Genomic DNA, 24,547 nt, shown 5'->3' on the forward strand with positions numbered 1-24,547 from the left:
GTTATTCTTCTCTTTTTAATAGATACAATTTATATATATTTTCGTATCGAGATTTGCATATCTTGTAATTATGTTAATGATGACTCTTTAAACTTTTCGTCCTTTTTTTTGAAAGTATTTATCTTAAACTTGTGTCGACTTTTAAATTATATTTAAAATAAGAACATATGAACAGTTGGAATAAAATTTTGTTTCGCACGGAATGCATACTTCAGCTACTTTTTCATCGAAGTGAAACAAATTTTTAAGTGAATTTTTTTTAGGCTGTGTATTATATCGTCGTTCATAGACCATCTTCTGTTCATCTTTGATTCTACCAGAGAAGGATAAGGAAAAACTCGTTTTTCACGTGGGATAATCGCATCTGTTAAAGTCGATCCAATTTGTGAGCAACGTTATTCCATTGTAGATTATGCAACTGAAAAAAATAAATAAATAAAATAAAAAGGATAATTAATTTTTGTTGTATATATAAAAAAATAAATAAATAAATAAAAATTTGCTCCATACAGCCGATTCTCAAACCTTACATTGATTTTGATATTTATTTATTACATGATTTGTAAAAAATAAAATAAATCATCCAATATACCCTATTTGATACAGTAGTTTGAACGTCCAGCCCACATTATATTGATCAGTCTTCACTGCTCTTACTATATTCTTGCTTACTTCTTCTTCATTTTGCTTCAATGAGCTTTAAATGATCATAAGATAAATCAGATGTAAAAAATTTATTCATGTCGTTGAAATAGATGAAAAATTCTTAGTAATTATCCCCAAACGTATTATTACCTGGATTTTGCAATCGGAGAATATGCCAAAAATGTTAGATAGCTGCTGTGCTCGCTCAATTCTTGACGCATACTTTCTATGAAATCTGTATCGGCCATTTCAAATATTGATAAATTAATACATACACTGTACAGACACTGTAGATAGATAGATAAAATATATATTTATAGCATGGCGATTATTATTCGAACATTACTAACACATTATAGCCGCTCTGGAGCTATGATAAGCGTCGCTGTTCAATGCGATTGGAGTAACACCAATTATATGGCCTCGTTTTTGATACAACATCATTGGAAGAAACGTCAAAACTGTCTGCGCGAATACAAAATATATATATATATATATACATATCGTAATCCGAAAAAACGACAACAATGGAAGAATAATTTTGAATAATAATAATAATAATAATAATAACGTATACCCAGAAATGGGCCATTAAAGTTCTGCTGCTCACGTCGAAGATATTCTCGTTCGATTCGTTGATACAAGTAATAAGAACGTCGATTCTTCCGATATCTTTTTTCACTTTTTGAACCGTCCCTCTAATCGCATCTTTATCCAAGAAATCACACTCGTAAGTGAATATCATCGACCCGCATCGCGGCGATGCATCGTTCCTCCTCTGCCTCGGCTCGACGATCAAATGTCGTTGCTTCAATCTGGATACCGTTTCCTCGATCGTTTTCGAATCTTTGTCCACGCAAATCACGGAGCATCCGTTTTTTAAAAATTCACTCGCCAACGACTCGCCTAATGAGGAAGAAACGCCGGCAATCTGGAAAAAAAAAAATTAAGCGTTAAAAATAATTTCGATTCTTCTTTTATTTTAATCCAAATATATTTCATATATTTCTCTTTTTTTTTAACGTTGTTATTGTCATAATTCACAATTCAATTCAAAAAGGAAAGAGTAAGTAAGGAAGAAGAATAAGGGAAGTCGAAGAGAGAAATAACTGGTATTCTTACCAAAATTATGTCTCCTGTTAAATCCCTGGGTGGTTTCGGCAATAAAGATTTTATGAATGTGAGAATTGCCAGGAAAATACTTAGAAAGGTGCTAATTAAGAATTCAAAGGTGAGGAAGAACCAAAGAGTGGATACAGAGTGCCTCAGTTGTGAATTTACAACTATCGCATCATCCTTTACGGAAGACATCGTACACTGAAAGAAGAAAATAATGAGGTTAATAGGTAAATAAGAACGACAAGATAAAAACGAATAAATCTAAGTCGATAAACCGAATGAATGAAGTGTTAGAGAATAATGTTAAATATTAGAAAAAAAATTGCAGGAAGATAATAAAATAAAGATTTGAATGATAAAAGAAATTATTTTTTATTTCACTCGCGAGGCACTCGATAAATGTACTCTTATATGAAAATTTCTGTGAAAGTATTCATTCGATGAAAGTAAGGTAACGATATTGCACAACGAGAAAATTATTCGATTATCAATTTAAATATTTTAACAGTTTCGTTTCGAAATACTATCAATATTCGACCGATTTCACAGTTGAAGTTAACAAAATCGAAGCACCACTGGTTATCCAACAAATTCGAAGCCTTTATGAACCTTTCATCCCCTCTTGAAGAGTTTATAAGGCTCGCCTAAATACCGTCGTGTCGATTTTATTCTTGCATTTCGTTTTCCTAACACTTTATCTACCCAATCCTAGAGTGTAGGCACGACTGCAATTTAACTTGATATTTTAATTTTATTTTAAGCTGCACCCATTATATATAGTTATGGAATGTTGTTCTTCTAGATTGGCCAGAAAATGTTATTAAAAATTTTCTTAATTTATTTTTTACAAAATTTAACATAGATTTACATTAAGAGATTTGAATTGTTTTTTAAAAATGTAAAGAAACAAATGAGTAATAAAAATTTAAGTTTAAAGAAAGTAAATATCGATCATGAAAAGTAATATTTTTAAAGTATATATTATTGAGAAAGAACGAGAAAGAATGATCGAAAAAGAAAAAGAAAGTCTCGACCCACTCGCTTTAAACCCTTCTTTTCTTTCTTCGGGTTTCTACATAACGTTATAATGAAACCAGGCTATTAATTATAGCGTAAAACGGGTACATAATTTTTCCAGAATATGACATAATGCATGGTATTTCTGGTTTTTTATAACTCATTATTTTATAACAAACATTATTTAATGATTAAATAATACTCTTTTATCATTCCCCTTTTTTTATTTATTACATCAAAATTTCCTACTTTTTATCCAACTTTTTATCTAATTAGCATCGCTTTCTCGAAAATCTTTTGATAAATACTATACTACTTCGTTTATTATCCTATTACTATAATTTTATAACAATTTATTATAAATTGAAGATAAAAGAAAAATTTCTACGTTTTATATATATTCTTAGGAATAATTTATAACAAGAAATATCGTGCGAAATATATCACAAAAATTTAAATTTCTTCACGGCTATACAGATTTCAATTTATCCTTTTTCTTTTTCTTTTTATTGAAACATATAGTATTTGTTCAAGTATCAAAACAAACAAAAAATGTATATATTGCATAACATGTATTACGTGAAAGCAAGTCTAAACGATAAGGATACGTATAAGGCACGATTCGAAACTGAGCTAGTACATGGAACGCAACCGGTTAAATTTCTTCCGTGTTCAGCCCGTTGAATTTTTTCATTATTCATGAAATAGTTGGCCCGTTACGAATTCTTTTTAACGTATCTAATGTTATATCCAGTTGGGAAGTGGAAAATAAAAACGATTCAAACAATGATTCGTAGTTGATTTGATGAAAAGAAATAATAAGGAAAAAAAAAAAAAAAAAAAAAAAAAAAGAAAAAGAAAAAAATAGAATACAATGAAAAAAGAAATGATTAAAAATTAAAAAAAAAAAAGACAACGAAATGAAGAAATTTTGAACTTGATCGAGTCAATAAATTTTTTCAAAAGGATTTTTAAATCTTTGTAATATTGTTGTATGAGAAGGAAGGAAAAATTCAATCTATAATATATTCAATATTCAATGCATATTTTTAATAATATAGAAAGGTTGATAACCAATGCGTGAATAACCTTGTGACCTTGAATCTGTAGTCATGTAACACAGTCTAAGATGTTTGTCATGAACTTGATTCTTCGACCTGCTTCAAGGTAAACTTCTACGTAAATGCGCATAAGCAAATCTATAATAATTAGAAAAATAGAAGAAAAGTGCATAAAAGTGTTTATCATTACTTTTAAAAAATACTTACTTCGATTAAACGTGTCGTTTGATTTATCACTTTAGCTAAAACTCGAAAGATACATCAATAATTTTAAAATAATTTCACTTTTTAATTTTAATTTTTAAAACACATTAATCTTTTTGCGCACATTCGTTCATCATTTCAATTATTTTCTATACGCCGAACGAAACCACTACTATATTATTCTTTGAAAAGTTATCTAAATAAAATGTTTTGAAAACTATCACGTATGAATGATAATTTCAAAGAATGAGAAAGAAATCAGACGATTTTTTAATAATTTCTCTCTTGAGATAATGAGATGTTCAGAGCAACCAGAAAAAAAATATTTACTTTTTGATAAATCTGAACGTTCTCATTAAAGAATAAATCACATATTTTGCAGAAAAAGAACAATTACCTGTAATTGTATATGTAATTCAATTATGAATCGATAATGAATGTTAATTAATTAACAATTATAAAAACCATCGCGGGTATATGTTACTTTGTAAAAAAACACATTGCAAATTACACAGAAATTTTAAAGTACTAGAAACTACCGGTTCAAACTCCACTCAACAGAATCCGACTGCTGCTTGAACTTGACTGAAGGTAGGCTTCTTGAAACAGGATAAACTATAGGTAGTAACAACATCATTAATTTTATACTTACATTATTTAGATTTTGCTCACGTTTATATTTGACCTTTCATCTGCATCATGTTTTTCTACATTCAAGAATAAATGAATTGTAATAAAAATTGTTCATCAATTGAGCAAGCGTTTAACAAAAGAATTTATTTTATGCTATAACGTGATATTTAAACTTAATGATTATAATTTATTCGAAATCATAAGATGAATTTCGAAAGTGTAATTATAAAATAAAAAACAAAGAAAAAAGAAAAAAAAAAGAAAGAAATTAATAATGATGTAACATTTTGACAGTTATTTTTTTTAAATTAGTTTTAAAATCGTGAACTATGATCGGAAAAAAACCATATAGATGAATGGTTATTAAAAGAAGAAGAAATGAATATAATAAGAAAAAAAATATACTTTAAAAATCATGAATCGAGAAAATGATTTACTTCGATCAATCAAAAAAGATTATTCAGTAAATTTTTTCTTAAAATATAATATATAATTAAAATAAAGTACACATACAATCAAGAAACATGTATATGATGATGATGATGATTCACTAAGTTTTTTCTTTCTTTTCTTTTGTATAATAACATTTTAATTACTTTCCACGAAGATAATTACTATTTATGTAATAAGACAGATTTTAATTGAATTTCTATATTTATTTTTATTATTTTAAAAAAGTTTTCCTTACTTTTTATTTGTATTCAAATGCGCAATTAAACTTAATTGATTTGGAATATGGATATGCATATTTTGAAGAAAAGATCATTACAATAAATACTATAATAAATTCTATAATTCATTTATAATTCTATAATATCACATATAATAAATGAAGAAGCTCTTAAAATCCAAAATGCAGATGATAAAAAATAATCGTTATAAATGTTAATCTTATAAATTAAATTTTGTTTCTTTTCTCACACGCGATATAAGTTATTTTTCGTAAAAAAATTCATTATCAATTAAAATTGGATATTGTAAAAAATGAAAATTAAATTTGAAAAAAATCTTTGATGATTGAAATATTGCTATTTTAATTTTCTGTTATGTTTTCTTAATTTTATTTTTTAAATTTATTTCTATTCCTATTATATATTTTTTAAGAAATTTATAATCTTTTAGTTAAAATTTATAGTCTATAGTGACAAAAACAAGTATTTAACTTTTTATATACTGATAAGATGATTAACTTCGATGAAGTTGATCAATTCTGTGAAATTATTAATTATCGAGAAATCGACAATGGCATATTATATAAAATCCTATACTATTATTTACGCAAGAATCATTTATCTGTTATTAATTGTGATTTTTATTACTATAATTAACAGAAATTCTTTTCAACATATTCGAAACGAAAAATTTTTGTGTTTCTATTTGAAAAAATTCAGATTACGGTTAGACAAATTGTTAAAATAAATAAAATAATATTAAAATGAATAAAATAAATAAAAATTACGCTAAAGTATTGTATCAAGGTTTTTGATAACAAAAACAATGTTTAATCATCGATCTTGAATTTATTATGTTTTACGTTTTTAAATTGCGTAACGCCAATAAAATGCAAATATATGAACGTATAATTAATAAAACATAATATCAGTTTATACAATTGATCATTATTCTTTAAGATGTGTTAGTTTCACAAATTGCAAGTTTTTCTTGACGTTTCCGATCCACGTCAGCGAGGAAGTCAAGGATCAACCTCATCACGGTTTCAGGGACTATTCTGAAAGCCATAAACGCAGCATTAAAACTTTATGATTATGAAAATATTATAAAAGAAATTTTATTATAAAGGAAATAATCATGTATTTACTATTTTTGCTTTAGAATTAAAATTGAAGTTGTTTTTAATCTATTTATATACATGGTGAGAAGAAAAGAAGAAAATAATATACCTATTGATAGAATTTAAGGTAAAAAGACATCTGGGAATGGAATATTCGGTATAATTTCTTCTGAATGCTTTGATTATCTCTTTTGCTGCATATTCTGGTGATATTACACCAAATATATAAGGGAACCTAAAAGAGATTAATAATATTTAATTTAAAAAAAAATCATACATAAAATTGAACTTTGATAGAAAAATTTGTAATTTTTTAAAGTAAGTCGCACTTTACCTATATTTTGGATCCCTGGCTAATCCAGTATCTACGTAAAATGGGTAAATAGTTGTAAATCTTATATTATTAAACTTGGGGTCCAATCGTAATTCCTCGTGAAGAGCATCCATCAATCCTGTTAAAGATTTATTTATTAAATTCATATTCTTTAAAATAAAAATTGATGTGATGGAAATAATTATTTGCTTTTAAAATTTAAATTCTATAATAACAATCTATGAATGGAAAAATATTCAAAGATTGTTAATTTCCGATTGAAAATTTCTCTCAACCTCTCATTGCAAATTTCGAGGAACAGTACGCTACTTTTTGGGACACCCCGTATATACCACACATGCTGCACACGCAAACTATATGTCCTTTTCCGTTTTGTATCATACTTGGTAAAAAGGTTTCTATTGTCTGTAGAAAAAATTAATAATTCAAATGAGTGTTTTTTTAACACATTCACATTATAATTAGTGTTGTCAGTAAGAATTTTTAAACTTGATATTTGACAAATGAATATGGACATTTGAACACACCCAAAAGTTCGATAGAACATTAACATTAAATGTCTTCTCAACAAGATCCGATTCTTGATTTAGAAAAGGACGATGATATAATACAGCAGCATTATTAATCAGGATCGATACTTCTGGCACACCTACTTTTCTCATTAATCTCGCAGCCTCTCTGACTTCTAATCTCTTCGATACATCGACCACAAAACCATAAGCCTAAGTAATTCCTTTTTATTAAAATTGTGAAAATTATGTTTTATTCAAAATTAAATAAAAATATTTCAAACATAATTTTGATCTGATCACTTTCATGAATATCAAAAAATATTAAATACATTTTTAAGATTGTAAAGATTGAAAATTAAAATTAATTTCTGATTGCTGATATATTTGAAAAATTTTAAGGATAAGCAAGAATAAGAATGCAGTTAATAAAACAAAGTATACCTATACTTTGCATTTATAAAAATGCATTTATACATATTTATACATATTTATAATCTCATTTTCATCTTATTATCATCATCTTATTATTCTATATTTTATTGCTTTTATAAAATTATTTTAAAATAATCTTTCTTCATTTCTTACTTCTCCGCCATTTTTTGACACCATGCTTATAGTCGATCGATTTGCTTCTGTATCTATATCCCAACAAACAATTATACAGCCTAAAGAAGCTAATTGAATAGCCAATTCACGACCAATTCCATGTCCAGCGCCAGTTATCTAATAGAATTATATAGAAGATAGAAATTATATTGAATATTGAAATTATGAATGATTTATTCATTTACCAACACAGTTTCTCCTATTAAATTTTTTGCTCGAGGAGGTATAACCATTTTAAAAGCAGCTACAGTCATGGCAAAAGTTATCTTCATAGATAAAACAAAAAGATCATACAATAAATGTAAATGAGAAAAGGTGAAAACATTCTTTATACTTGACATCTTGATTTTTTTTCAAAATTGTTTGAATTGTTTGATTAATCTTCAATAACGGATATTAGAATAGCTTTTGTTTCATTAATCAATGTCAAAAACTTTACATATTTTTTTCACTTTGAAAATGAAAATAAGATATTTATATATTTCTTGTCATTCGAACTTAATAAAAAACAATTCAAAATAAATATACTATTGAAGTTAGCCAAATTAATAAAATAATTATTGGTTTTTGTACAAATATAAGTTCAATTTATATTTTCGCGGTAAGTAATGTCATAAAACGAATAAAACATAGATGCGCTTTATCGATTTTGTATATATGCCGTAAGAGAAATGAAATTGTAAACTACTCATTCCTTAATCTATGAAAATTACTTTAATTCTAAATAATGTAAACATACGAAAATGATATATTGAATATCGAATTTATTATCAATTAAGCAATGAAAAGATTAAGAACAAATAACAATTTTTTGAATTTATTTATTTGAAACGTGCTATAGAGTTTCCTATTTAGATTGAATATCTGTTCTATGGAAAGAAGCATTCTGATTCTTCATGGCGGAGAATGTTTTTATTCCTTAATAGTCGTGATAATATCGTCGATTTTGTGACTCGACAACAGTTTTCTTTTTCCACTCGTTCCACTTGTTAAATGTGATCAACATCATGGACATTCGCGGAATAGAAGTTACGAATCAATTGCGGGTAAGTGAAGCATTTATACTTTTACTTGACTGTACCTACACTCTTCCAATCGTATAGTTGTGTTCAATAATTTCTGATGCAGAAAATTAAAGAATTATTAGCAAGTTTCGATTTAATAATTTATAATTATACGATAGTATTATTTGATTTTTAACAATTTATTATTTGAGTTTTTGAAGTGATAAAATTGTGAGTTTCGATATGTCGTTTGATTAATCGTATGTGATATTTTATATGGATATAAAAGTCGAAAAAAGCAAGAATCGGGAACAATAAATCTATTTTATTTTTATAAACCGCACCAATAATTTAAAATTATAAAGATGCATATTACAACTTATGTATATCACAAATTTCATGATAAATATTTGTTACTCATTTTTTTCAGAGTGCTATTCGTGCTAAATTGTTGGAGTTAGGAATAAGATACGATGAAGAACTACCAGATTATATTTTAGTAATGGTTGTAAATAAAAAATCTCGCCAACAAATGCACGAAGATTTATATTTGTTTCTGGAAAATTGCACAACACCATTTGTTGATTGGTTACATGACCAAGTATTGAAAAAGTTACAGAAAGTTACTGTAGCCAAGAAAAAATCATTGAGGGAGTTTGTACCTACAGTTGTTGTAAAACAAGAAGAAGAAAGGAAAAAGAGAAAGACATCGACAACTTCTTTTTTGGAAGACCAAGCTGCTAATCAAACTATTGAAAAATCTTCTAATAAAAATATGAAAGATGATAAGTCATTCCATAAACAAACCATAAAACCAACAATATCTAGTCAAAAATTGGAGACAAGTCAAAATAAAATTGTAGATAAATCTATAAAAAATATTAATCATGAAAATAAATCAGATGAGAATACATCGAATCACAATATTTCTCAACAACCTGTGTCCAAAAGAAATGAAATGCAAAATGCAAATACAAGTAAAGAATTATCACCTTTTGAAACTTCCAATAATAAAACTAAAGATTCTCATGTTGAAACAAAACTCGATGATTCATTATCCAAAAATTTAAAAAGACCATTGGATATAACAAATAGTTATAGAGATGGTTCTGATAAAAAACAGAATGAGACAAAAAGATCAAAAATTCAGGAAGATGCAGAGAGTACGACAGAAGATAATGCGAAAAAATTAAAGTCTTGCATTAACAAACCAAAAGTTACATCTGTTGTGTCTGTAAAAAATCGCTTGGGTATGGTATCGCCTAGAAAAAAATTTGAAGTACACAGAGAAAAAATAGATATTGAAAGTCGATATAGGCAAAACGAAAAACGTCCTGAAAAATACCGATTGGACAATAATCGAAATAACAATTTTCCAAGAGGGAGAACTTTTGATATAGAAGATCGTACAAATAGAAATCGTGAAATAAACGAATCTGATAAAATTAATAATATTAAAAGTCGATTGGGTAATTCAAAAGTTCCCAAAAATGTAGAGTTAAGAGAGAAAGCAAATTCTAATTTAAAATCGAAATCAACAGAAAAATCGATGGGTACAATTAAAGATCGATTAGGTATTGCTAATACTAATAAATCGTCTAAATTATTAGGAAATAAAGAATCTATAGAATTTAAAAGCAAGCCTTTAGAACAAGATCGCGATACTCTGACTAATAATAAAAATATAAAGGAGAGATTGGGACCATTGAAAAATAATTTTAAACCCCCAAATATTAAAAGTGGTTTTAATTCGTCGATTAGACGTTCTCAAAGTAGCGAGGATGATGATTATCTTAATTTGGGTGCAGAGGAGGAATTAGATGATGACACGCAATCTATAGGTGTTTCTGGACCTATTAAATCCCACATTATAGCTGTAAATAAATCTGCATCAAATAAGACTGAAAGAAAACGATTGAAACCATTAGAAAAAGGCAATAAATGCAGCGATGCAGAAGAGGAAATCGAGGAAACTAAAATATTAAGTAAAGTAATTGTAACTCCAAGACCATTGAAACCTTTACAACCGGCTCAAAAACGTGCTACACAATCACTTTTATTAAGGGCGGTTGCAGAGGCAAATCAATCTGTTGTTATGCAAAAGAATCCAGAGCCATCATTACTGGTGTGTATAAAATGTAATAAATATTAATGTCACAGATTTCGATTTGGTTTGTTTTTTAATTCAAAAATGTTTTTTTATATAAAAAAATTTTCACAGGAGAAGAAGCAGACTTTAAAACATCTTAAACCAGCTACTGTACGAGACGTAGGTCAAAATTTATCAGTACACCTGAATTCTAATAAGCGATTAGTTATGGAAAAAATACAAGTAGAATTAAACACAGATGTTTCAGAATCAAAATCAAAACCTTGTGAGTATATTTTTATTCTTATTCTTCTTTTTTGGAGATATATATAATACTTAAAATTGTTTCTCTAATATATTTAGTATTGTACGGTCTATAGATGTACCGCAACCAGTTACCGAGGAACACATGGGTGTCGTAATGTCTTTATTCCAAAGGAGCGACGATAACCAAAAATTTTTAGTTACACTTAATGGATATAATAATAATTTAATGAAAGAAAAAAATACATCTGACGACGATGAACGACTGGAAATGGAGGTAGTTATTAACGAAATTATACATTTACTCTGTTTCTTTTTACGAATTTACATCGATTGATATTAATTTCAATAACATATTTATTTATTTATAGGTGAATGAAGATGATGAGCTTGCACTATCAACAATTCAAAATGACATATACGCACAGAATGAATCGGAAACTTCTGTTTTTCATGTGTCCGAAATGGAAACCGATGGCGATTTAAGTGTAAAAGAAAGAAGTGAAGAAAATAATGAAAATTGTAACACGGAAAACGTAGAGAATACCGAGGAGATACCAAAAAAGAGGAGAAAATTAAGTCCAATTATTTATAATAGGTCCCATTCACCAAGTCCCACGGATTTAAAATCTAGCACATTGTTAACAAACCCATTATTAACAAAACGTAAATAATATAGTTTTAATAATTAACGTCCTATAAAAATTCTACAATATAAATGCATTACAACGTTGTTTTCTGTATCCAGGTTTAGATAAAAAACCACTAACAGAGAATACGGTGACGGTGATAGATAAGTCAAAAGAAAAATGTAGATACTGGCCAAATTGTACATTAGGAAATAAGTGCGCGTATCTTCATCCTCTCGTTATGTGCAGGTTATTATCTTATTTAATTTTTTTTAATTCGCTATCGTTCACATAGTCAGTCTTTTTTAACTATTACTTATCTATTCCCCCTATTATAGTGTATTCCCTGCGTGTAAGTTTGGAGACAAGTGTGCTTACAAACATCCTAAATGCAAATTCGGCTTGTCCTGCACAAAACTGGGATGCGTATTCTCTCATCCTGCCCAACAGTGCAAGTATCATCCATTCTGCACCAAACCAGCGTGTCCATATTCTCACCCGATGCCAGTTGCCGCGGAGGCGTCTAGTCAAAGGGCGAAGTTTACGTGGCGCAGGCGAGATTGAGTCACACTATTGTACAAACAGTGTACAAATTTCCTTTTCCTTTAGCGTTAAATCGTCATGCACATTGACAAGAATACTGTCGCGATTTATTCGATTTTTAGTAACGATAATCGAAACATGTGACGAAAGTAGCAATAATATAGTAGTAGATTAATACTGCCAATTACGTTAGGTGCGTTATCAATATGTAATTATAATCTAATTAACGATTATAAAATAATTAATGATTCTTGCTTTTTACTTACTAAAGATCTTACATGTTTGTAGATCTATAGTTTCATTTATTGTACACTTTGTATCGCACTTTGCAAATGTAGAATTTTCAGTAGTATAACTTTTATCTACTACGATCAAACATATTTTCTTACGATGTAATGTCTCTTTTTTTTTTTTTTCATATTGTTAGCGATAGTATTCTTGCCGATAAATAAAATATAACATTCTACTTTGTACAAATGAACGGGTGTACGTTTTGATCGCAAACTTTGGACGGATTTTCGACGTTCGACTCCCATTTAATCTGTATAATATAATTACGTCGACTCACACAGAGAGTAACGGTTTGCATTTGTTGAACAATACATTAAAAGCGTTGTAATTTTATTCGTTGCCCTGTCTCTATGGGTTACGGACATTATCTTTTACCACTTCGCCGATCCAGTTGAATGGATCGTGGCTCGTCTATTCATTTTACTAGGTTTAAGGAATATCAATAAGACATTATATTGATTCGATATTGATGCGAGTTTGGCAAGTAATATATAATATGATTGTTAAACTTCCAAGTGTTTTTTTGTTCATTCTTTTCGCCTATATTAAGTTAAGATGATAAATGATTTCATTTTCTGCGTTATATTTCAAATAGAGATTTCTTGTTTTCATTTCAAATTTATACAAACTCTATTTATTAATCAATGGCTGTGCAATGTAATTGTCATAATATGATTTCGTTCGATCAACAAGATTCCTCTCATTCGAGTTGAGAAATTAAAAAAAAAAAAACTTTTTTCTCTGTAATTTATAATTTATATTATTATTATATACGTGAGTGTAGTATATAAAAAAATGAAGTCATGCTTCGAGCACTTTATTATCTGTTTATTACAATAAAATTAAATTCACTAAAATCGATCTGTTAGGTATCACGAGGATATACGATCTTGTATAAACGATTATAAATACACGGTTATATCTGTAAGTTTTAAAACAATTCTATTCCCTTAAAAACATTCCTATTTCATCTTTGCAATTGAATCGAAATGTTAATTGATTTCAATAAAATCGTCAAATAATTCCAAATGTTAAATATTCTAATCATACTACTACTTTCATTATTAACTCCTTTCATGAAGAAGATTAAATATCATCAAAAATGTGGATTGTTATTGTTATTGGTTACTAGTATATATAATATATCTTCACCCACATATTTTAGGCTAAATTGTTGTGTTGGCTTTAGGATTACAAACTTTTCTTTACCTGAGTTAATAATAATTGACATCTATATATTTTTATTATTTTAAGTCTCCATAGAAAATACCAGGAAAATAACCCGTTAAACACTGAAATATCTTATTTTTAGGACAAATGTTGAACAATAAGAAATGTGAATAGGTAGAAGTAAAATAGCTAAAAAATTAAGAAAAATAAGATACAAGTAAGAAATGCGAATAACGAGAATTTAGAAAATTTATAAGAAAAATGAGATACGTATAAGAAAATTTTAATAATTGTTAGAATACAATTTTAGAAATAGTTTCGTTTGATGACGTCACCATTAGATTGGCAGGAACTCAAGTGGTAAATAAAATGATTCACCAGAACCATGTACCGTTTGAAAATAGGGATAAATACAAAAGGGAAGAAAACATCGATCATCGTACAAAATGAACAACAATGAAATTGATCGCATCGTTGAAAATCTTTTCGTATTTTTTCTTCCAACGAATCATTTCCACTTCTAATCATTTTCTAGATCGATCGTGCTTGCATCAGATACTCTATAAATTCTACTGCGATATTCTATCTGCGATATTCGATCGATCAAAGATTTGTCTCGAAGCGAAGGAAAATCTTTGCGAAAACGATTCGACTTCGAGAAAGAATCTTTTTACGGCACGGAATGAAAAGATTTGCATAAATCATTGAACGAAATGAAACTTTCTTTGTCTATCTTTAATTACCGAATATCAAAATATTGCAAAATGAACGTGAAATTGGACTCGCGAAAAGAAGAAGTTTTCGGATTCCGATTCGTATATAATATCTTGAAAAATAAATGTATTATCGTTTTAATTCGAATAAGCGTAATAAACATCTCGTATAAGAAAATTTCAGAAAATACCCTGACGTGTGAATGTATCCTCCGAGCTTATCTTATCTCACGAATTGACACGGTGTCTCTCGTTGTAACTCTCCGTAGTTTCGTTCAGTTTTCTTCTGGGATCAGCCCGATGTGTATCGTGAAATTGCACGCACGCTTTCAAATTCCACGTTCGAATCGATCAATTTCTATAATATACAAATATCATGTTTTAATCTATTGTCTTCGCTTCGAAAAGATGTAATCGCGATCTCCATCGAGATAACTTTCCCATTGAGAATACGTGACTGTTTTGAAGTTCTCAATGCTTCATTTTTCAAGAAATCGTAAGTATATATATATACATATATGTATATGCATATATATATATATATATGTATATCCATGTATATATATGTATATGTACATATCCTTCAAATAATTTTTACGTTTTTACGTTTATGCGTTTTTCATAATCTCTTTGCGATTCTACGAATATTATGATGTTATCGCATTAATGATCGTCGACGATTGAAATGATTTTGAATGAATAAATAGAAAGAAAAAAAAAAAAAATACAATTTTTCTCTACAAATTCGACGAAATCTCGCGATACATTTTATTTGTAACGCTGATCTATGATTATTAATGATCAATAGACGATTGTATCATTTAATATCGGTAGATGATAATAATAATAATAATAATAATAATAATAATAATAATAAAAATAAAAATAATAATAATAATAAAAATAATAATAATAATTGATACGAATTGTCTTCAAAGCGGACGAGATTCGTTTCAGGAGTTGGAACGTTCAACTATTTGTTCCAACCAATGGATCTCGGGAAGGCGGAAACAGAAAACACCGGACCAATAATTGTTAGATTTGTCACTGACGAAAGTGGGAGTTTTCGTTTTTCTTTCCCTCGATTGGCTAAATAGAACAATTATGCGGAAAAGGATAGTCAGAATTGGCCAAACGTGGCTCATTTTCATACCTTTCTACCAAGAAATCCTTTATCCTCACGGCAGGTAGTGGACAGCTCTATTTTATAATAGATAGTACTTTGAGTTGCACGGCGTACGAGAGTCATTCTTGTGCATCAAGTGTTAGGAGTCATATCGATAGTGACAAGTGATCCGTGCCAGATATTCGAATAAATAGAATATCAAGATATATCATAGAATATCAGATATATCAAATCTTCGCGATGGGAAAAAAGAAGAACGATACACCTAAAGAAAAGGTTCGTGCTCTATTTTCTTCTTCACTTAATATCTCGCTAGTTATATATTTCTTGATTAGTTGATTTAAATTTTCGTGCAAATATTTCGCGGATCAATCGATAGTTAAATGTTTTCGTGAACTTGTGTCGTGAAGTTAAGTGTATCTTGCATCGCGTTCGGGCATCTCTCTTTTTATCTCTTCTTTAATTTCATTAGAAAGTTATAATATCGGGAAAGAAACTATCGTCGATCGAATTATTTTCGTGATTATTTTAATTGTTCGATTCCGGTGCAGGTGAACTGAAAGCAAGTGATCTTTTTTGCAAATTTAACATATAATATAAATATAAATTAAATAATATAATAATAATAATATAAATATAAGTATAAGTTAAATAATATAATAATAATATAAATATAAATATAAATTAAATAATATAATACGAAAAAATAAAAGATAATAATATAAAAAAATATGACCAAAAAGTGCATTAGATAGATTTCATATATATATGTGTACACACGCGCACACACACGCACATACACGCGCACACCACACACACACACACCATACACACACGCACGCACACACGATAAATTTGACGATGAAAAACAAATGAAATATTACGATTAAAAAAGATTTAAAATTTGAAAAAAAAAATTTTTAAATCTAATACATCTTATCTTAAATACAAGTGATAAATAAATACAAGTGAATTTATTTGATTTTTCTTTTGTTAAAAAGTGTCGATAAAATATTATATTAAAAAAATATATATATATAAATTTAACGATGAAAAACAAGTGAAATATTACGATTAAAAAAGGTTTAAAATTTGGAAAAAAAATTTTTAAATCTGATCTTAAACGTATCCCTCGTAAATACAAGTGAATTTGTTTGATTTTTCTTTTGTTGAAAAATATCGATAAAATATTATATTAAAAATATGCCGAAAATTTCACGTTATTAATATAAATATATTTAAAAAGAAAAACTCTGAATATATTTATTACACTTATTGTTGGAACAGTGCCGGATGATCATCCGTTAATTATTCATTATGCTTTTTTCACGTGGAAGACCATTTAAAATTAAATCGTCATGAATCAAAGATTTTCTAATGTCTTAAATTTTCAGACGTATGAAACCGCAGATATCCCGGAATATCGGGAACCAATCGACTTGGAGACGGAATATCGTGATTTTCCGGAGGAAAAGTTGTGGAGCCCGAGCGAAGATGTTGATAAGTGGTTTTCTGATTATAATGTCATGGCACGGTCTGTACTGACTTTCGTACAAGAAAAACAGGGGATTTCTAACGAAGAAGCTATGGAGAACGCGTGCTCAGGTTATGCTGAGCAGTATATCGCAGATGTTCTTCATAACTCTCAATATCTGCCAGAAGTAGCATTAAAAAAATTATTAAATAAAGAGTTGCCGCAAAAGCTAATTGAAAAATGGGACCAAAAAGACATCGTAAGTTTAATAATAATTAATTCCTTTCTTTATAACGAATTTAATTTTGCTATTGTATTTTAATTATATTTGTTATCGCATTTGATGTTGCAGAAAATTTTTGAAAAAGGCTTTTTAACGTATTGGACAAATTTTGGTCTTATTCAACGCAAATTCCTTCCGCATAAAAATGTGGTATGTTATATTTATATATTTTAAATATTTCCTCCTTTTTCACTTTTCTTTTCTATTCAATTTCAATTTCATTAATTTTCTCGTCTCTCAAATTATTCCGAATTTATTCCATTCGATCGAGTTCTATAATGCTATAAAAACATTTTCTTCTCACGAATTCTATCTTCTTCTATATCCTTTCCACCTTATATACACTTTCTTTAATCGTGAAAAATTTAGAAGAGAAAATAAAGAAAAGAAAAATTTTGCGATTTACAGGAAGACCTGGTGGAATTTTATTACGTGTGGAAACGGACCGAAGCCGGAAGAAATTTGAAGCGCTCCTGTACCCGTCGACCCAAACGATTCACCATGCGTCGTATCTCCGCGGAGTTATTATCTTTAAAGATTCTTCAAAATGCTGCGAAACTTCCTCCAAAAAGGAGAAGGAAGAAAAATTCTAAAGTGCTAAGAAAAAAGACGAAAGCGAAAGTTTCGAAAGCGAAAGCTTCGAAAGCGAATCAGAAGACGAGAGCAAAAAAATGTTCAACTGCTAAACGATAATTTAAAGGACGAACAAACAATCTTAATAATGATTATGACGAGTTTCAAGACTGAGGAATCGCTTTCAACATACTGACCTCCACATTTTCTTTTTGCTATTTTATACGTATATACGTCCACGAAAAATGATAATATTCTTGACTATATATAAAAAAAAAAAAAAAAAAAAAAAAAAAAAAAAAATCCACAAAAAACGATAACATTCTTGACTATATATATATATATATTATATATATATATATATTAAAAAAAAGAAAAAAGTGTAATTTTATCATAGTTAATTTTTGAAGATTTTGCGAGATCAATTTTTCTATTTATCAAATAGGGAAGAGAAAGGAGGAGAAATAGATATTCACTTCAAAAACTTATTATCATCTGTTTTTGAACATAAACACAAAGTATTACTAGTCATTAGTTAATTATTAATTGAAAAGGACTTATCAGCTCGCAATTAATTGATCAATGTAAATTGATAAAATGATCTCGAAAAAAAAGAAGAAATGTAGCAAAATGATCTCGTATTGTTGATTCACGTTAATTCCCATTTTAATGTATTATAAAAATTTCTAAAGGAATAATTGTATATGCATGTATTTAATTCATTTTTAGTTATGTACATTATTATACACTTGGCTACAAAAAATATTTGACTTTGTATTTCTGCTCATATACATCACATCCTCATATTTCCTTTCCTACAATAATTCGAATATTAAAAAAAAAAAAAAAAAAAAAAATAAATAAATAAATAAATTTCGGGTTCTCTTTGCCGTGATACGTAATTTTATATCAATCAGTCAAATATTTTTGTAACCAATTGTATTATTTTATTCCATTATAATATTTTCTTTTTCATGTATCATTTTACTTTTATACAATTGTATATATAAATATTTTAATTGACATGCAATGTAAACATCCTTTCTTTCAGAAGTGATGCCATTGTAAAATATATTTTATATAACAAAATCGAGTGATTGATTAATTTAAACTAAACCTTAATAATAATAATAATAAAAGAAAAATGGGGGAAAGATTTTTTAAATATTTCATTTTTATTCCATAAGTTTCAATTAAATAAAAATTCATCGTAATCGGATGCTAGCACACTGTAAAAACGTAACGGCGACACATTTTTCATAGGTTTCACTCTATGTATATATATATATATATATACATATACGCTTGTGACAACGTAAATTTATGACGTTGCAAATATATTGTTTTGTGAGAATAAAGAGCATAATTCTCCTGCTTGCCGGAATAATTTCAGCCACAGTTTCAGTTTCAGTTTCAGCCACATTCACGCTATGGCACAATATCCACGTTCGTTTGAGAGTAAAGCTTCCTTTGCAAACGAACACTGGATCGGGAGCAATTCTCGGAAAATGATCAATAAATCAACGCTCTCGATATTCAATGATAGAAAATAAATCTCAAGAATGATTCGCGGAAATTTTAAATGGATTCGCAGCCTTCCTCCTTCGTTTTCTTCAAATTCGTCCATTTGGGAATTGTAATTATTATTATATTGAAAAAATAAATAAATAAAGTATTATTACATCGATATCTATAATTCTTTTATTATATTACCCTCCAATCCTCCGATCAATCCCTTTTAAATAATTTTCTGACTCGTTAAAGTGCGGTTGAAGGAAAATTACACGTAGCATCCGAAAAATTGTTACATTCCGGAAATGAATTTAGAAATTGACACTAAAGTCATAAAAGGATTTGATCCCAAAAGGTTGAAAACGAAGGTGTCAGTTATCAGGCTATTAAGGCCACGTGCAGTCTGCCAACAAAAGCTCGTCACGCCGACACCTGTTTTCGTTTGAAGTGGAGGAACTATTCTCTTAAGAATACCCTATCACTCTCCTTTCCTAACTCTTCTTTTAGTTTGCGTTCTTATAATACACTTTGATACTAATCTATCAATCTATATATTTCAACGATATTTATAATTTATAATTATAAGAATTTTAAATTAAAAGAAAAAAAAAAAAAAGAAAAAGGAAAAATAAGATGTGAACAAAAATCGAACGAGATTTAGTTTACGAGTCTGCACGTGATCGATGTTTCGATAATATTAATCGTTCGTGAACATTTATCACAATATCGCCTCAGAAAGGGATAGTTTGCTCGTTTGTTTCGATATGGAAAATTTCCACATTTGGATCTAACAAAAATAAAATCGTAGGTGGGTTGTACTTGTGGATTCGTGAAGAACGGTTTCTTCCATTTTTGTTGGATCGATGATTCAACCCTTCGCTCTCGAGATATTGCAAAATGAGGAAAATGAATGTAGCATGGAATTGGAATTTACACGTGTAAATAAATTTTGTAGATATACTTTAATAATCTCGTAAAAAGTGTTTTTCTTCAAATTTAAAAATCACAATATCCTTAAATTTGCTAGAAAATGTAAAATGTACAAAATTTTTAGATCGTTTTGATTCAATACAAGATTTTAGAAATATATAAAATCGTAGAAAAAAAAAAAAAAAAAGAATGAAGAATATCAAACAAGGGAATCAAGTGCAAAGGGTTCAAAGATAGAGGTTACGAATTCTGGAAAAAGGGGGATGGATAAAGAATTTACAATTGCACGCACAACATTTTCACAGTCTCATCGTGAATTTCATTTAACATTTTCGTTTAACATATTCATCGCACTTTGGGGCACTTTGAGATCCTCCTCGTTCTTACAACGAATTCCTTCGTCACAATTTTTCCATCGTTTCCCATTCATTCTCATTGGAATAACATGTAAAATAAAAAAAAAAGAAATTGCAAAAAGTTCGCGAATTTCATCCTTCCAATTCCTCTCGTTTTCTCAATCAAATCATCAATCGCATAAACATCCGATCGATCTTTCATACAACAGATATCACTTTTATTATTACGCGAAAAGCATATAGTTTCCTTCCTCTTTTCCGATGCAACTTTTTACAAATTCATGATCCAAATTCGAAGTTCACGTTGATTGTTGTTACAGACAGCTCTGCCAAACGCACTCGTATCTTCTATTTATACGCTCATCGTACGTATAAGATCATTAAGGTAAAAATCGATAGATTATTGAGTCTGTTTAATTGATTACAGTGGGCTAGTCTAATAAATAAAAAAAAAAAAAATAAAAATAAAAAATAAAAATGTCACGTAATCTTAAAACGATCTTGCTTCTTGCTCGTTATACACACACGCACACACACACTCTCTCTCTCTCTTTACAATAGCGAACAACGTAAATACAGTACTAAGAATAATAGTAAGAAAACGTAAATGTACTCTTTAATTCGAATACGTTATTCGTTCTGTAACTTTATCGACACTCGATGGATTGATACTCGCGAAGAGAATTATTTTCTCCTTCGATTCTTCCGTTTCCCCCCCCTCTCCTTCCTTTCGTATAATCAACAATCGTAAATTTATATTTTCCCCTATAAATAATTCTGTGTAGTTTCATCCATTGATTGATTAGATCGACAGTATCGATAAAGTTAAAAAAAACGAACCGTGGAGTCGATCAAACTTTCCTCGCGGAAAGGATAAGATCGACAGACACGTCGTAAGACTACTTATTTAGCGATAAGTCACATTGATTCGACAAGGTAAGGCTTACAACGTAAGGGTGCTCCTCTTTGTCGAACTCGGAAGGAACTCCCCGATCAGCTTTTCAAGAAGGTCGATTTACTGGTCCGTAAATTGTTTCGCGGTAAAAAAAACCCTGTTCCCTGTTCTTCGTATCCTTCTCTTCGTATTTCTTCTTAATTCTTAATAACATAACCGATATCGAACACCGCGATAAATATTTTAGTCTCTCTCCGCTTGATCAGAGTTCAGAAGAATCGAAAAATTTTATCACGATTTTCTCTTTTCAAAAAAAAAAAAAAAAAATACGTTCTTTCTTCGTCCAACAAGAATTCCATACACGTGCATGGAGTTCCACTCCTTTCCTCTCCTCGTCCCATACGGAAACCACGACGTTGTTTCCCAACGACGACAGAGAGAGAAGAAAAGAAGAAAAGAACCGGTGCACCATTGTTATCTATACTTTACCACTTGTCCCGAACGCAACGTTATAATTTTTTTTTTATATTAATTTCACTTTGCAATAATTATAATAATATATATAATAATATAATTACAAATAATTATTCGTTAATATTTATTTGAATATTTTCACTAGATTTGTATAGAATGTCTCTTCTCTTTTTTTTTTTTTTTCGTCTTTTCGTGTTTTAACCTCGACGTCGCCAGAGTGTGATGACGGCCATCGTTTACTTTCTCTTTTCATTTTTATTACATTTTTCTCCTATTCTTTCTTTTTTTTAACTTTTCTTCTTTCTTTATCACAGGAGCCCATTCTCGACCGCTCGTTTCCACACACTTTGACACTTTGTTTCGTCGACGTTACGAATTTTATAGGACGATTTTGCCCGAATGGCGGATGATAGAATTAATATCCTAAGTAAGTAATGCAAAAAAGAACGAGAGAAAAAAAAAAATTGGAAAGGAAGGATGTCCAAGATCGTAGACGAAAGAAAATTGATATCGAGTAAATTTTTCTTTTCGTCGATCTTTACCTAGCAATTGAAGAATATCGAATATTGCAAGTGTATCGAGAATATTATTTCTTTCTTTCTTTTTTTTTTTTTTTTTTAAACGAATTTTTATCACACTCGTCACTCATCGTCCCAATCTATCTCATAATCTTTCATTCACCACAAAAATCCTTTATTATTCACCATTCACAACTCCTCGAACAACATTGATCAACAAGAGACGGTTCTCGAGTTAAAAAATAATATCGATATTATTATCCTCGGGTGAAAACAGGTCCATCTTTTTCTCCTTTCCTCTTTCCTTACTACTTAAAAACACAAACGTTTCAATGTCTCGTTTGTCATCGAAATCTACCGTTCTAATCGATTGTTTCTCCCTTCAACCTATAATTCATACCGTTCCAGGAAAAAGCAGCTGGGAAGAGAAATACGACGCTCGATAATCAGTCCTTTTTATTCCTCCTTTAACGTTCAAGGCCATTCGGTTCAGCCCCCTCTCCCTTCCCCCCCAGTTCATCCTACGCCACTGCGTCTCAAATTTTTCCATCGAATTTCGAGAAGGAGACACTTAACTTCTTGCTCATTGTTAACGGAAAAAGAAAACCTAGGAAAAATAGAATCCTCCTCGAAGAGAGGAACAAACTACAAGATTACACCAACTACCCTTTTGAAAACCCAACGAAACAGAATCTTAATATTTCTTTCTCCGCGAGTTCTCCTTCGACAGTGGCGCAAGAAAACGTAACAACCCTCCAAAAGGGAGGGGAAAAAAAAAAAAAAAAAAGAAAATATACCCCTAACAACCCTCCTCGAGCCGATCATGCCACTCGTCGATGAAGGCACGCTCGTCGATCCGTGAAAAGTCTCCGGAAGTCGACTATCCCAGCTCGATATCCCTTTCCTTTTTCTTTTTCTTTCTTTTTTTATTTTCTTCAACGAATCTCCAGTCTCCTCCTCATCCTCTCCTCCAAGGGGTGCACCAGCGAGACGATCGTATCGATACGAAATCCCATTGGATTTTTTTGGATTCGTCGAAACGACAGGGATGCGTATTTTTCAAAAAGGGGGGATAGAGGGGAAAGATAGAAAGAAAGAAAGAAAGAAAAAAAGGGGGAGGAGAGGGAAAAACACGCATCGCGTTTGGAAAAGCGACGTTCTCTCGACTGGCCGCCATTTCTTCCGTGCGCCAATCGAGGGGGAAGGGGAGCTGGTATAGTTTTTTTTTTTCTCTTTTTTTTTTTCATTTCTTTCAAAGCAATAATCTATTTACATCCGTTCCTCGCACGTTCTTTTCGTTCCGATCACAGCCACTCGGTGAGGCAGCCACCGAACCACATCACCACTATGGGCACGAGGTACGTCGTCAGAGCGCGTGACAGAGATATCTTCTGTCTGCTCGCCCCGCTATCCACGCTGGACGTGCCGTTGTTGCTGTTGCTGTTGTTGTTGTTATTGCTGTTGTTGTTATTCGAGGTGACGCTCGTCTTCTGGTCCACTTCCACCCTGGGAGGCACCACTTCCGGGTGAACGGGCGGGGGTTTGGGGGTCTCCGAGGGCGAATACTTTGGCTCGTAACCGGAACCCTCCTTGAAACCGTCCTCGTCGTCCGTGATCGGATCCTGGTCCGTGCTGTCCCCGGACCCGCTTCCGGAACCGTTCCACTCCGTGTCCTCTGAAAATTGGAGCGTCCAAGTTGGATGGTTTAAAAGCTTCGGGGAAGAGAGAGGAGGCTCGAGAATTGAGAGAGGCCTCGAGTAGAATTTGACAATCGATAATT

The 24,547-nt window shown here is 30.0% G+C and overlaps 5 protein-coding genes across 18 annotated transcripts in view; 2 read left to right on the plus strand and 3 right to left on the minus strand.

The window, feature by feature from the left end:
* Positions 1-129: 129 nt before the first annotated feature.
* LOC108002335 (retinol dehydrogenase 10-like) lies at positions 130-4,658 on the minus strand. 13 transcript variants are annotated; one of them, XM_062079329.1, is made up of 9 exons: positions 4,444-4,658; positions 4,050-4,263; positions 3,871-3,980; positions 1,768-1,962; positions 1,223-1,576; positions 996-1,110; positions 796-880; positions 593-697; positions 130-418 (listed from the first exon to the last, which is right to left on the minus strand). In XM_062079329.1, the coding sequence occupies exons 4-9, from the start codon at positions 1,954-1,956 to the stop codon at positions 346-348; spliced, it is 921 nt and encodes a 306-aa protein (XP_061935313.1). In that variant the 5' UTR covers positions 1,957-1,962; positions 3,871-3,980; positions 4,050-4,263; positions 4,444-4,658; the 3' UTR covers positions 130-345. The 13 variants fall into 13 exon arrangements, with proteins under 13 accessions (XP_061935313.1, XP_061935312.1, XP_061935314.1 ...); XM_062079328.1 differs by having other exon boundaries at positions 4,050-4,084; positions 4,444-4,628; XM_062079330.1 differs by having other exon boundaries at positions 4,050-4,090; positions 4,444-4,628.
* A 1,521-nt stretch (positions 4,659-6,179) lies between these two features.
* LOC107993079 (short-chain dehydrogenase/reductase family 16C member 6) lies at positions 6,180-8,300 on the minus strand. The gene is made up of 7 exons (XM_017049285.3): positions 8,109-8,300; positions 7,903-8,040; positions 7,333-7,527; positions 7,081-7,210; positions 6,806-6,923; positions 6,581-6,706; positions 6,180-6,408 (listed from the first exon to the last, which is right to left on the minus strand). The coding sequence occupies exons 1-7, from the start codon at positions 8,262-8,264 to the stop codon at positions 6,306-6,308; spliced, it is 966 nt and encodes a 321-aa protein (XP_016904774.2). The 5' UTR covers positions 8,265-8,300; the 3' UTR covers positions 6,180-6,305.
* Positions 8,301-8,781: 481 nt separating this feature from the next.
* On the plus strand, positions 8,782-13,671 carry LOC107993073 (zinc finger CCCH domain-containing protein 14). Its single transcript, XM_017049272.3, has 7 exons — positions 8,782-8,969; positions 9,358-11,052; positions 11,149-11,302; positions 11,397-11,557; positions 11,652-11,946; positions 12,029-12,158; positions 12,248-13,671. Exons 1-7 carry the CDS (start codon positions 8,931-8,933, stop codon positions 12,471-12,473), a joined length of 2,700 nt encoding a protein of 899 aa, XP_016904761.1. The 5' UTR covers positions 8,782-8,930; the 3' UTR covers positions 12,474-13,671.
* Positions 13,672-15,050: 1,379 nt separating this feature from the next.
* Positions 15,051-18,955, plus strand: LOC107993094 (arginine-glutamic acid dipeptide repeats protein-like). Of its 2 annotated transcripts, none has more exons than XM_017049304.3 (5): positions 15,051-15,122; positions 15,565-16,028; positions 17,147-17,485; positions 17,579-17,659; positions 17,918-18,955. In XM_017049304.3, exons 2-5 carry the CDS (start codon positions 15,993-15,995, stop codon positions 18,200-18,202), a joined length of 741 nt encoding a protein of 246 aa, XP_016904793.1. In that variant the 5' UTR covers positions 15,051-15,122; positions 15,565-15,992; the 3' UTR covers positions 18,203-18,955. The 2 variants fall into 2 exon arrangements, with proteins under 2 accessions (XP_016904793.1, XP_061935323.1); XM_062079339.1 differs by having other exon boundaries at positions 15,584-16,028.
* Positions 18,956-20,820: 1,865 nt separating this feature from the next.
* Positions 20,821-24,547, minus strand: part of LOC108003653 (glypican-4) — a 92,002-nt gene continuing 88,275 nt past the window's right edge. The window contains exon 8 of the mRNA XM_017066068.3: positions 20,821-24,442. Coding sequence (XP_016921557.1) covers positions 24,072-24,442 — 371 coding nt within the window. The 3' untranslated portion in view covers positions 20,821-24,071. The remainder of the gene's footprint in view (positions 24,443-24,547) is intronic.

The sequence above is a fragment of the Apis cerana genome, linkage group LG9 (assembly GCF_029169275.1).
Source record: "Apis cerana isolate GH-2021 linkage group LG9, AcerK_1.0, whole genome shotgun sequence".
In the NCBI taxonomy this organism is placed as follows: domain Eukaryota; kingdom Metazoa; phylum Arthropoda; class Insecta; order Hymenoptera; family Apidae; genus Apis; species Apis cerana.

Bases quoted from the DNA above. Each gene is read 5' to 3' on its own strand.
- LOC108002335 (XM_062079329.1), bottom strand. From the start codon at position 1,956: ATGTCTTCCGTAAAGGATGATGCGATAGTTGTAAATTCACAACTGAGG. The intron at 1,111-1,222 runs GTATACGTTATT...GTATTCGCGCAG, and splicing joins CTTTAATGGCCCATTTCTGG to ACAGTTTTGACGTTTCTTCC. The intron at 698-795 runs GTAATAATACGT...GATCATTTAAAG, and splicing joins TCTCCGATTGCAAAATCCAG to CTCATTGAAGCAAAATGAAG.
- LOC107993079 (XM_017049285.3), bottom strand. From the start codon at position 8,264: ATGTCAAGTATAAAGAATGTTTTCACCTTTTCTCATTTACATTTATTG. The intron at 8,041-8,108 runs GTAAATGAATAA...TAATTCTATTAG, and splicing joins TAATAGGAGAAACTGTGTTG to ATAACTGGCGCTGGACATGG. The intron at 7,211-7,332 runs GTGTGTTCAAAT...TTTTTTCTACAG, and splicing joins ATGTTCTATCGAACTTTTGG to ACAATAGAAACCTTTTTACC.
- LOC107993073 (XM_017049272.3), top strand. From the start codon at position 8,931: ATGGACATTCGCGGAATAGAAGTTACGAATCAATTGCGG. The intron at 8,970-9,357 runs GTAAGTGAAGCA...CATTTTTTTCAG, and splicing joins AAGTTACGAATCAATTGCGG to AGTGCTATTCGTGCTAAATT. The intron at 12,159-12,247 runs GTTATTATCTTA...CCCCTATTATAG, and splicing joins CATCCTCTCGTTATGTGCAG to TGTATTCCCTGCGTGTAAGT.
- LOC107993094 (XM_017049304.3), top strand. From the start codon at position 15,993: ATGGGAAAAAAGAAGAACGATACACCTAAAGAAAAG. The intron at 16,029-17,146 runs GTTCGTGCTCTA...TTAAATTTTCAG, and splicing joins ACGATACACCTAAAGAAAAG to ACGTATGAAACCGCAGATAT. The intron at 17,486-17,578 runs GTAAGTTTAATA...TTGATGTTGCAG, and splicing joins AATGGGACCAAAAAGACATC to AAAATTTTTGAAAAAGGCTT.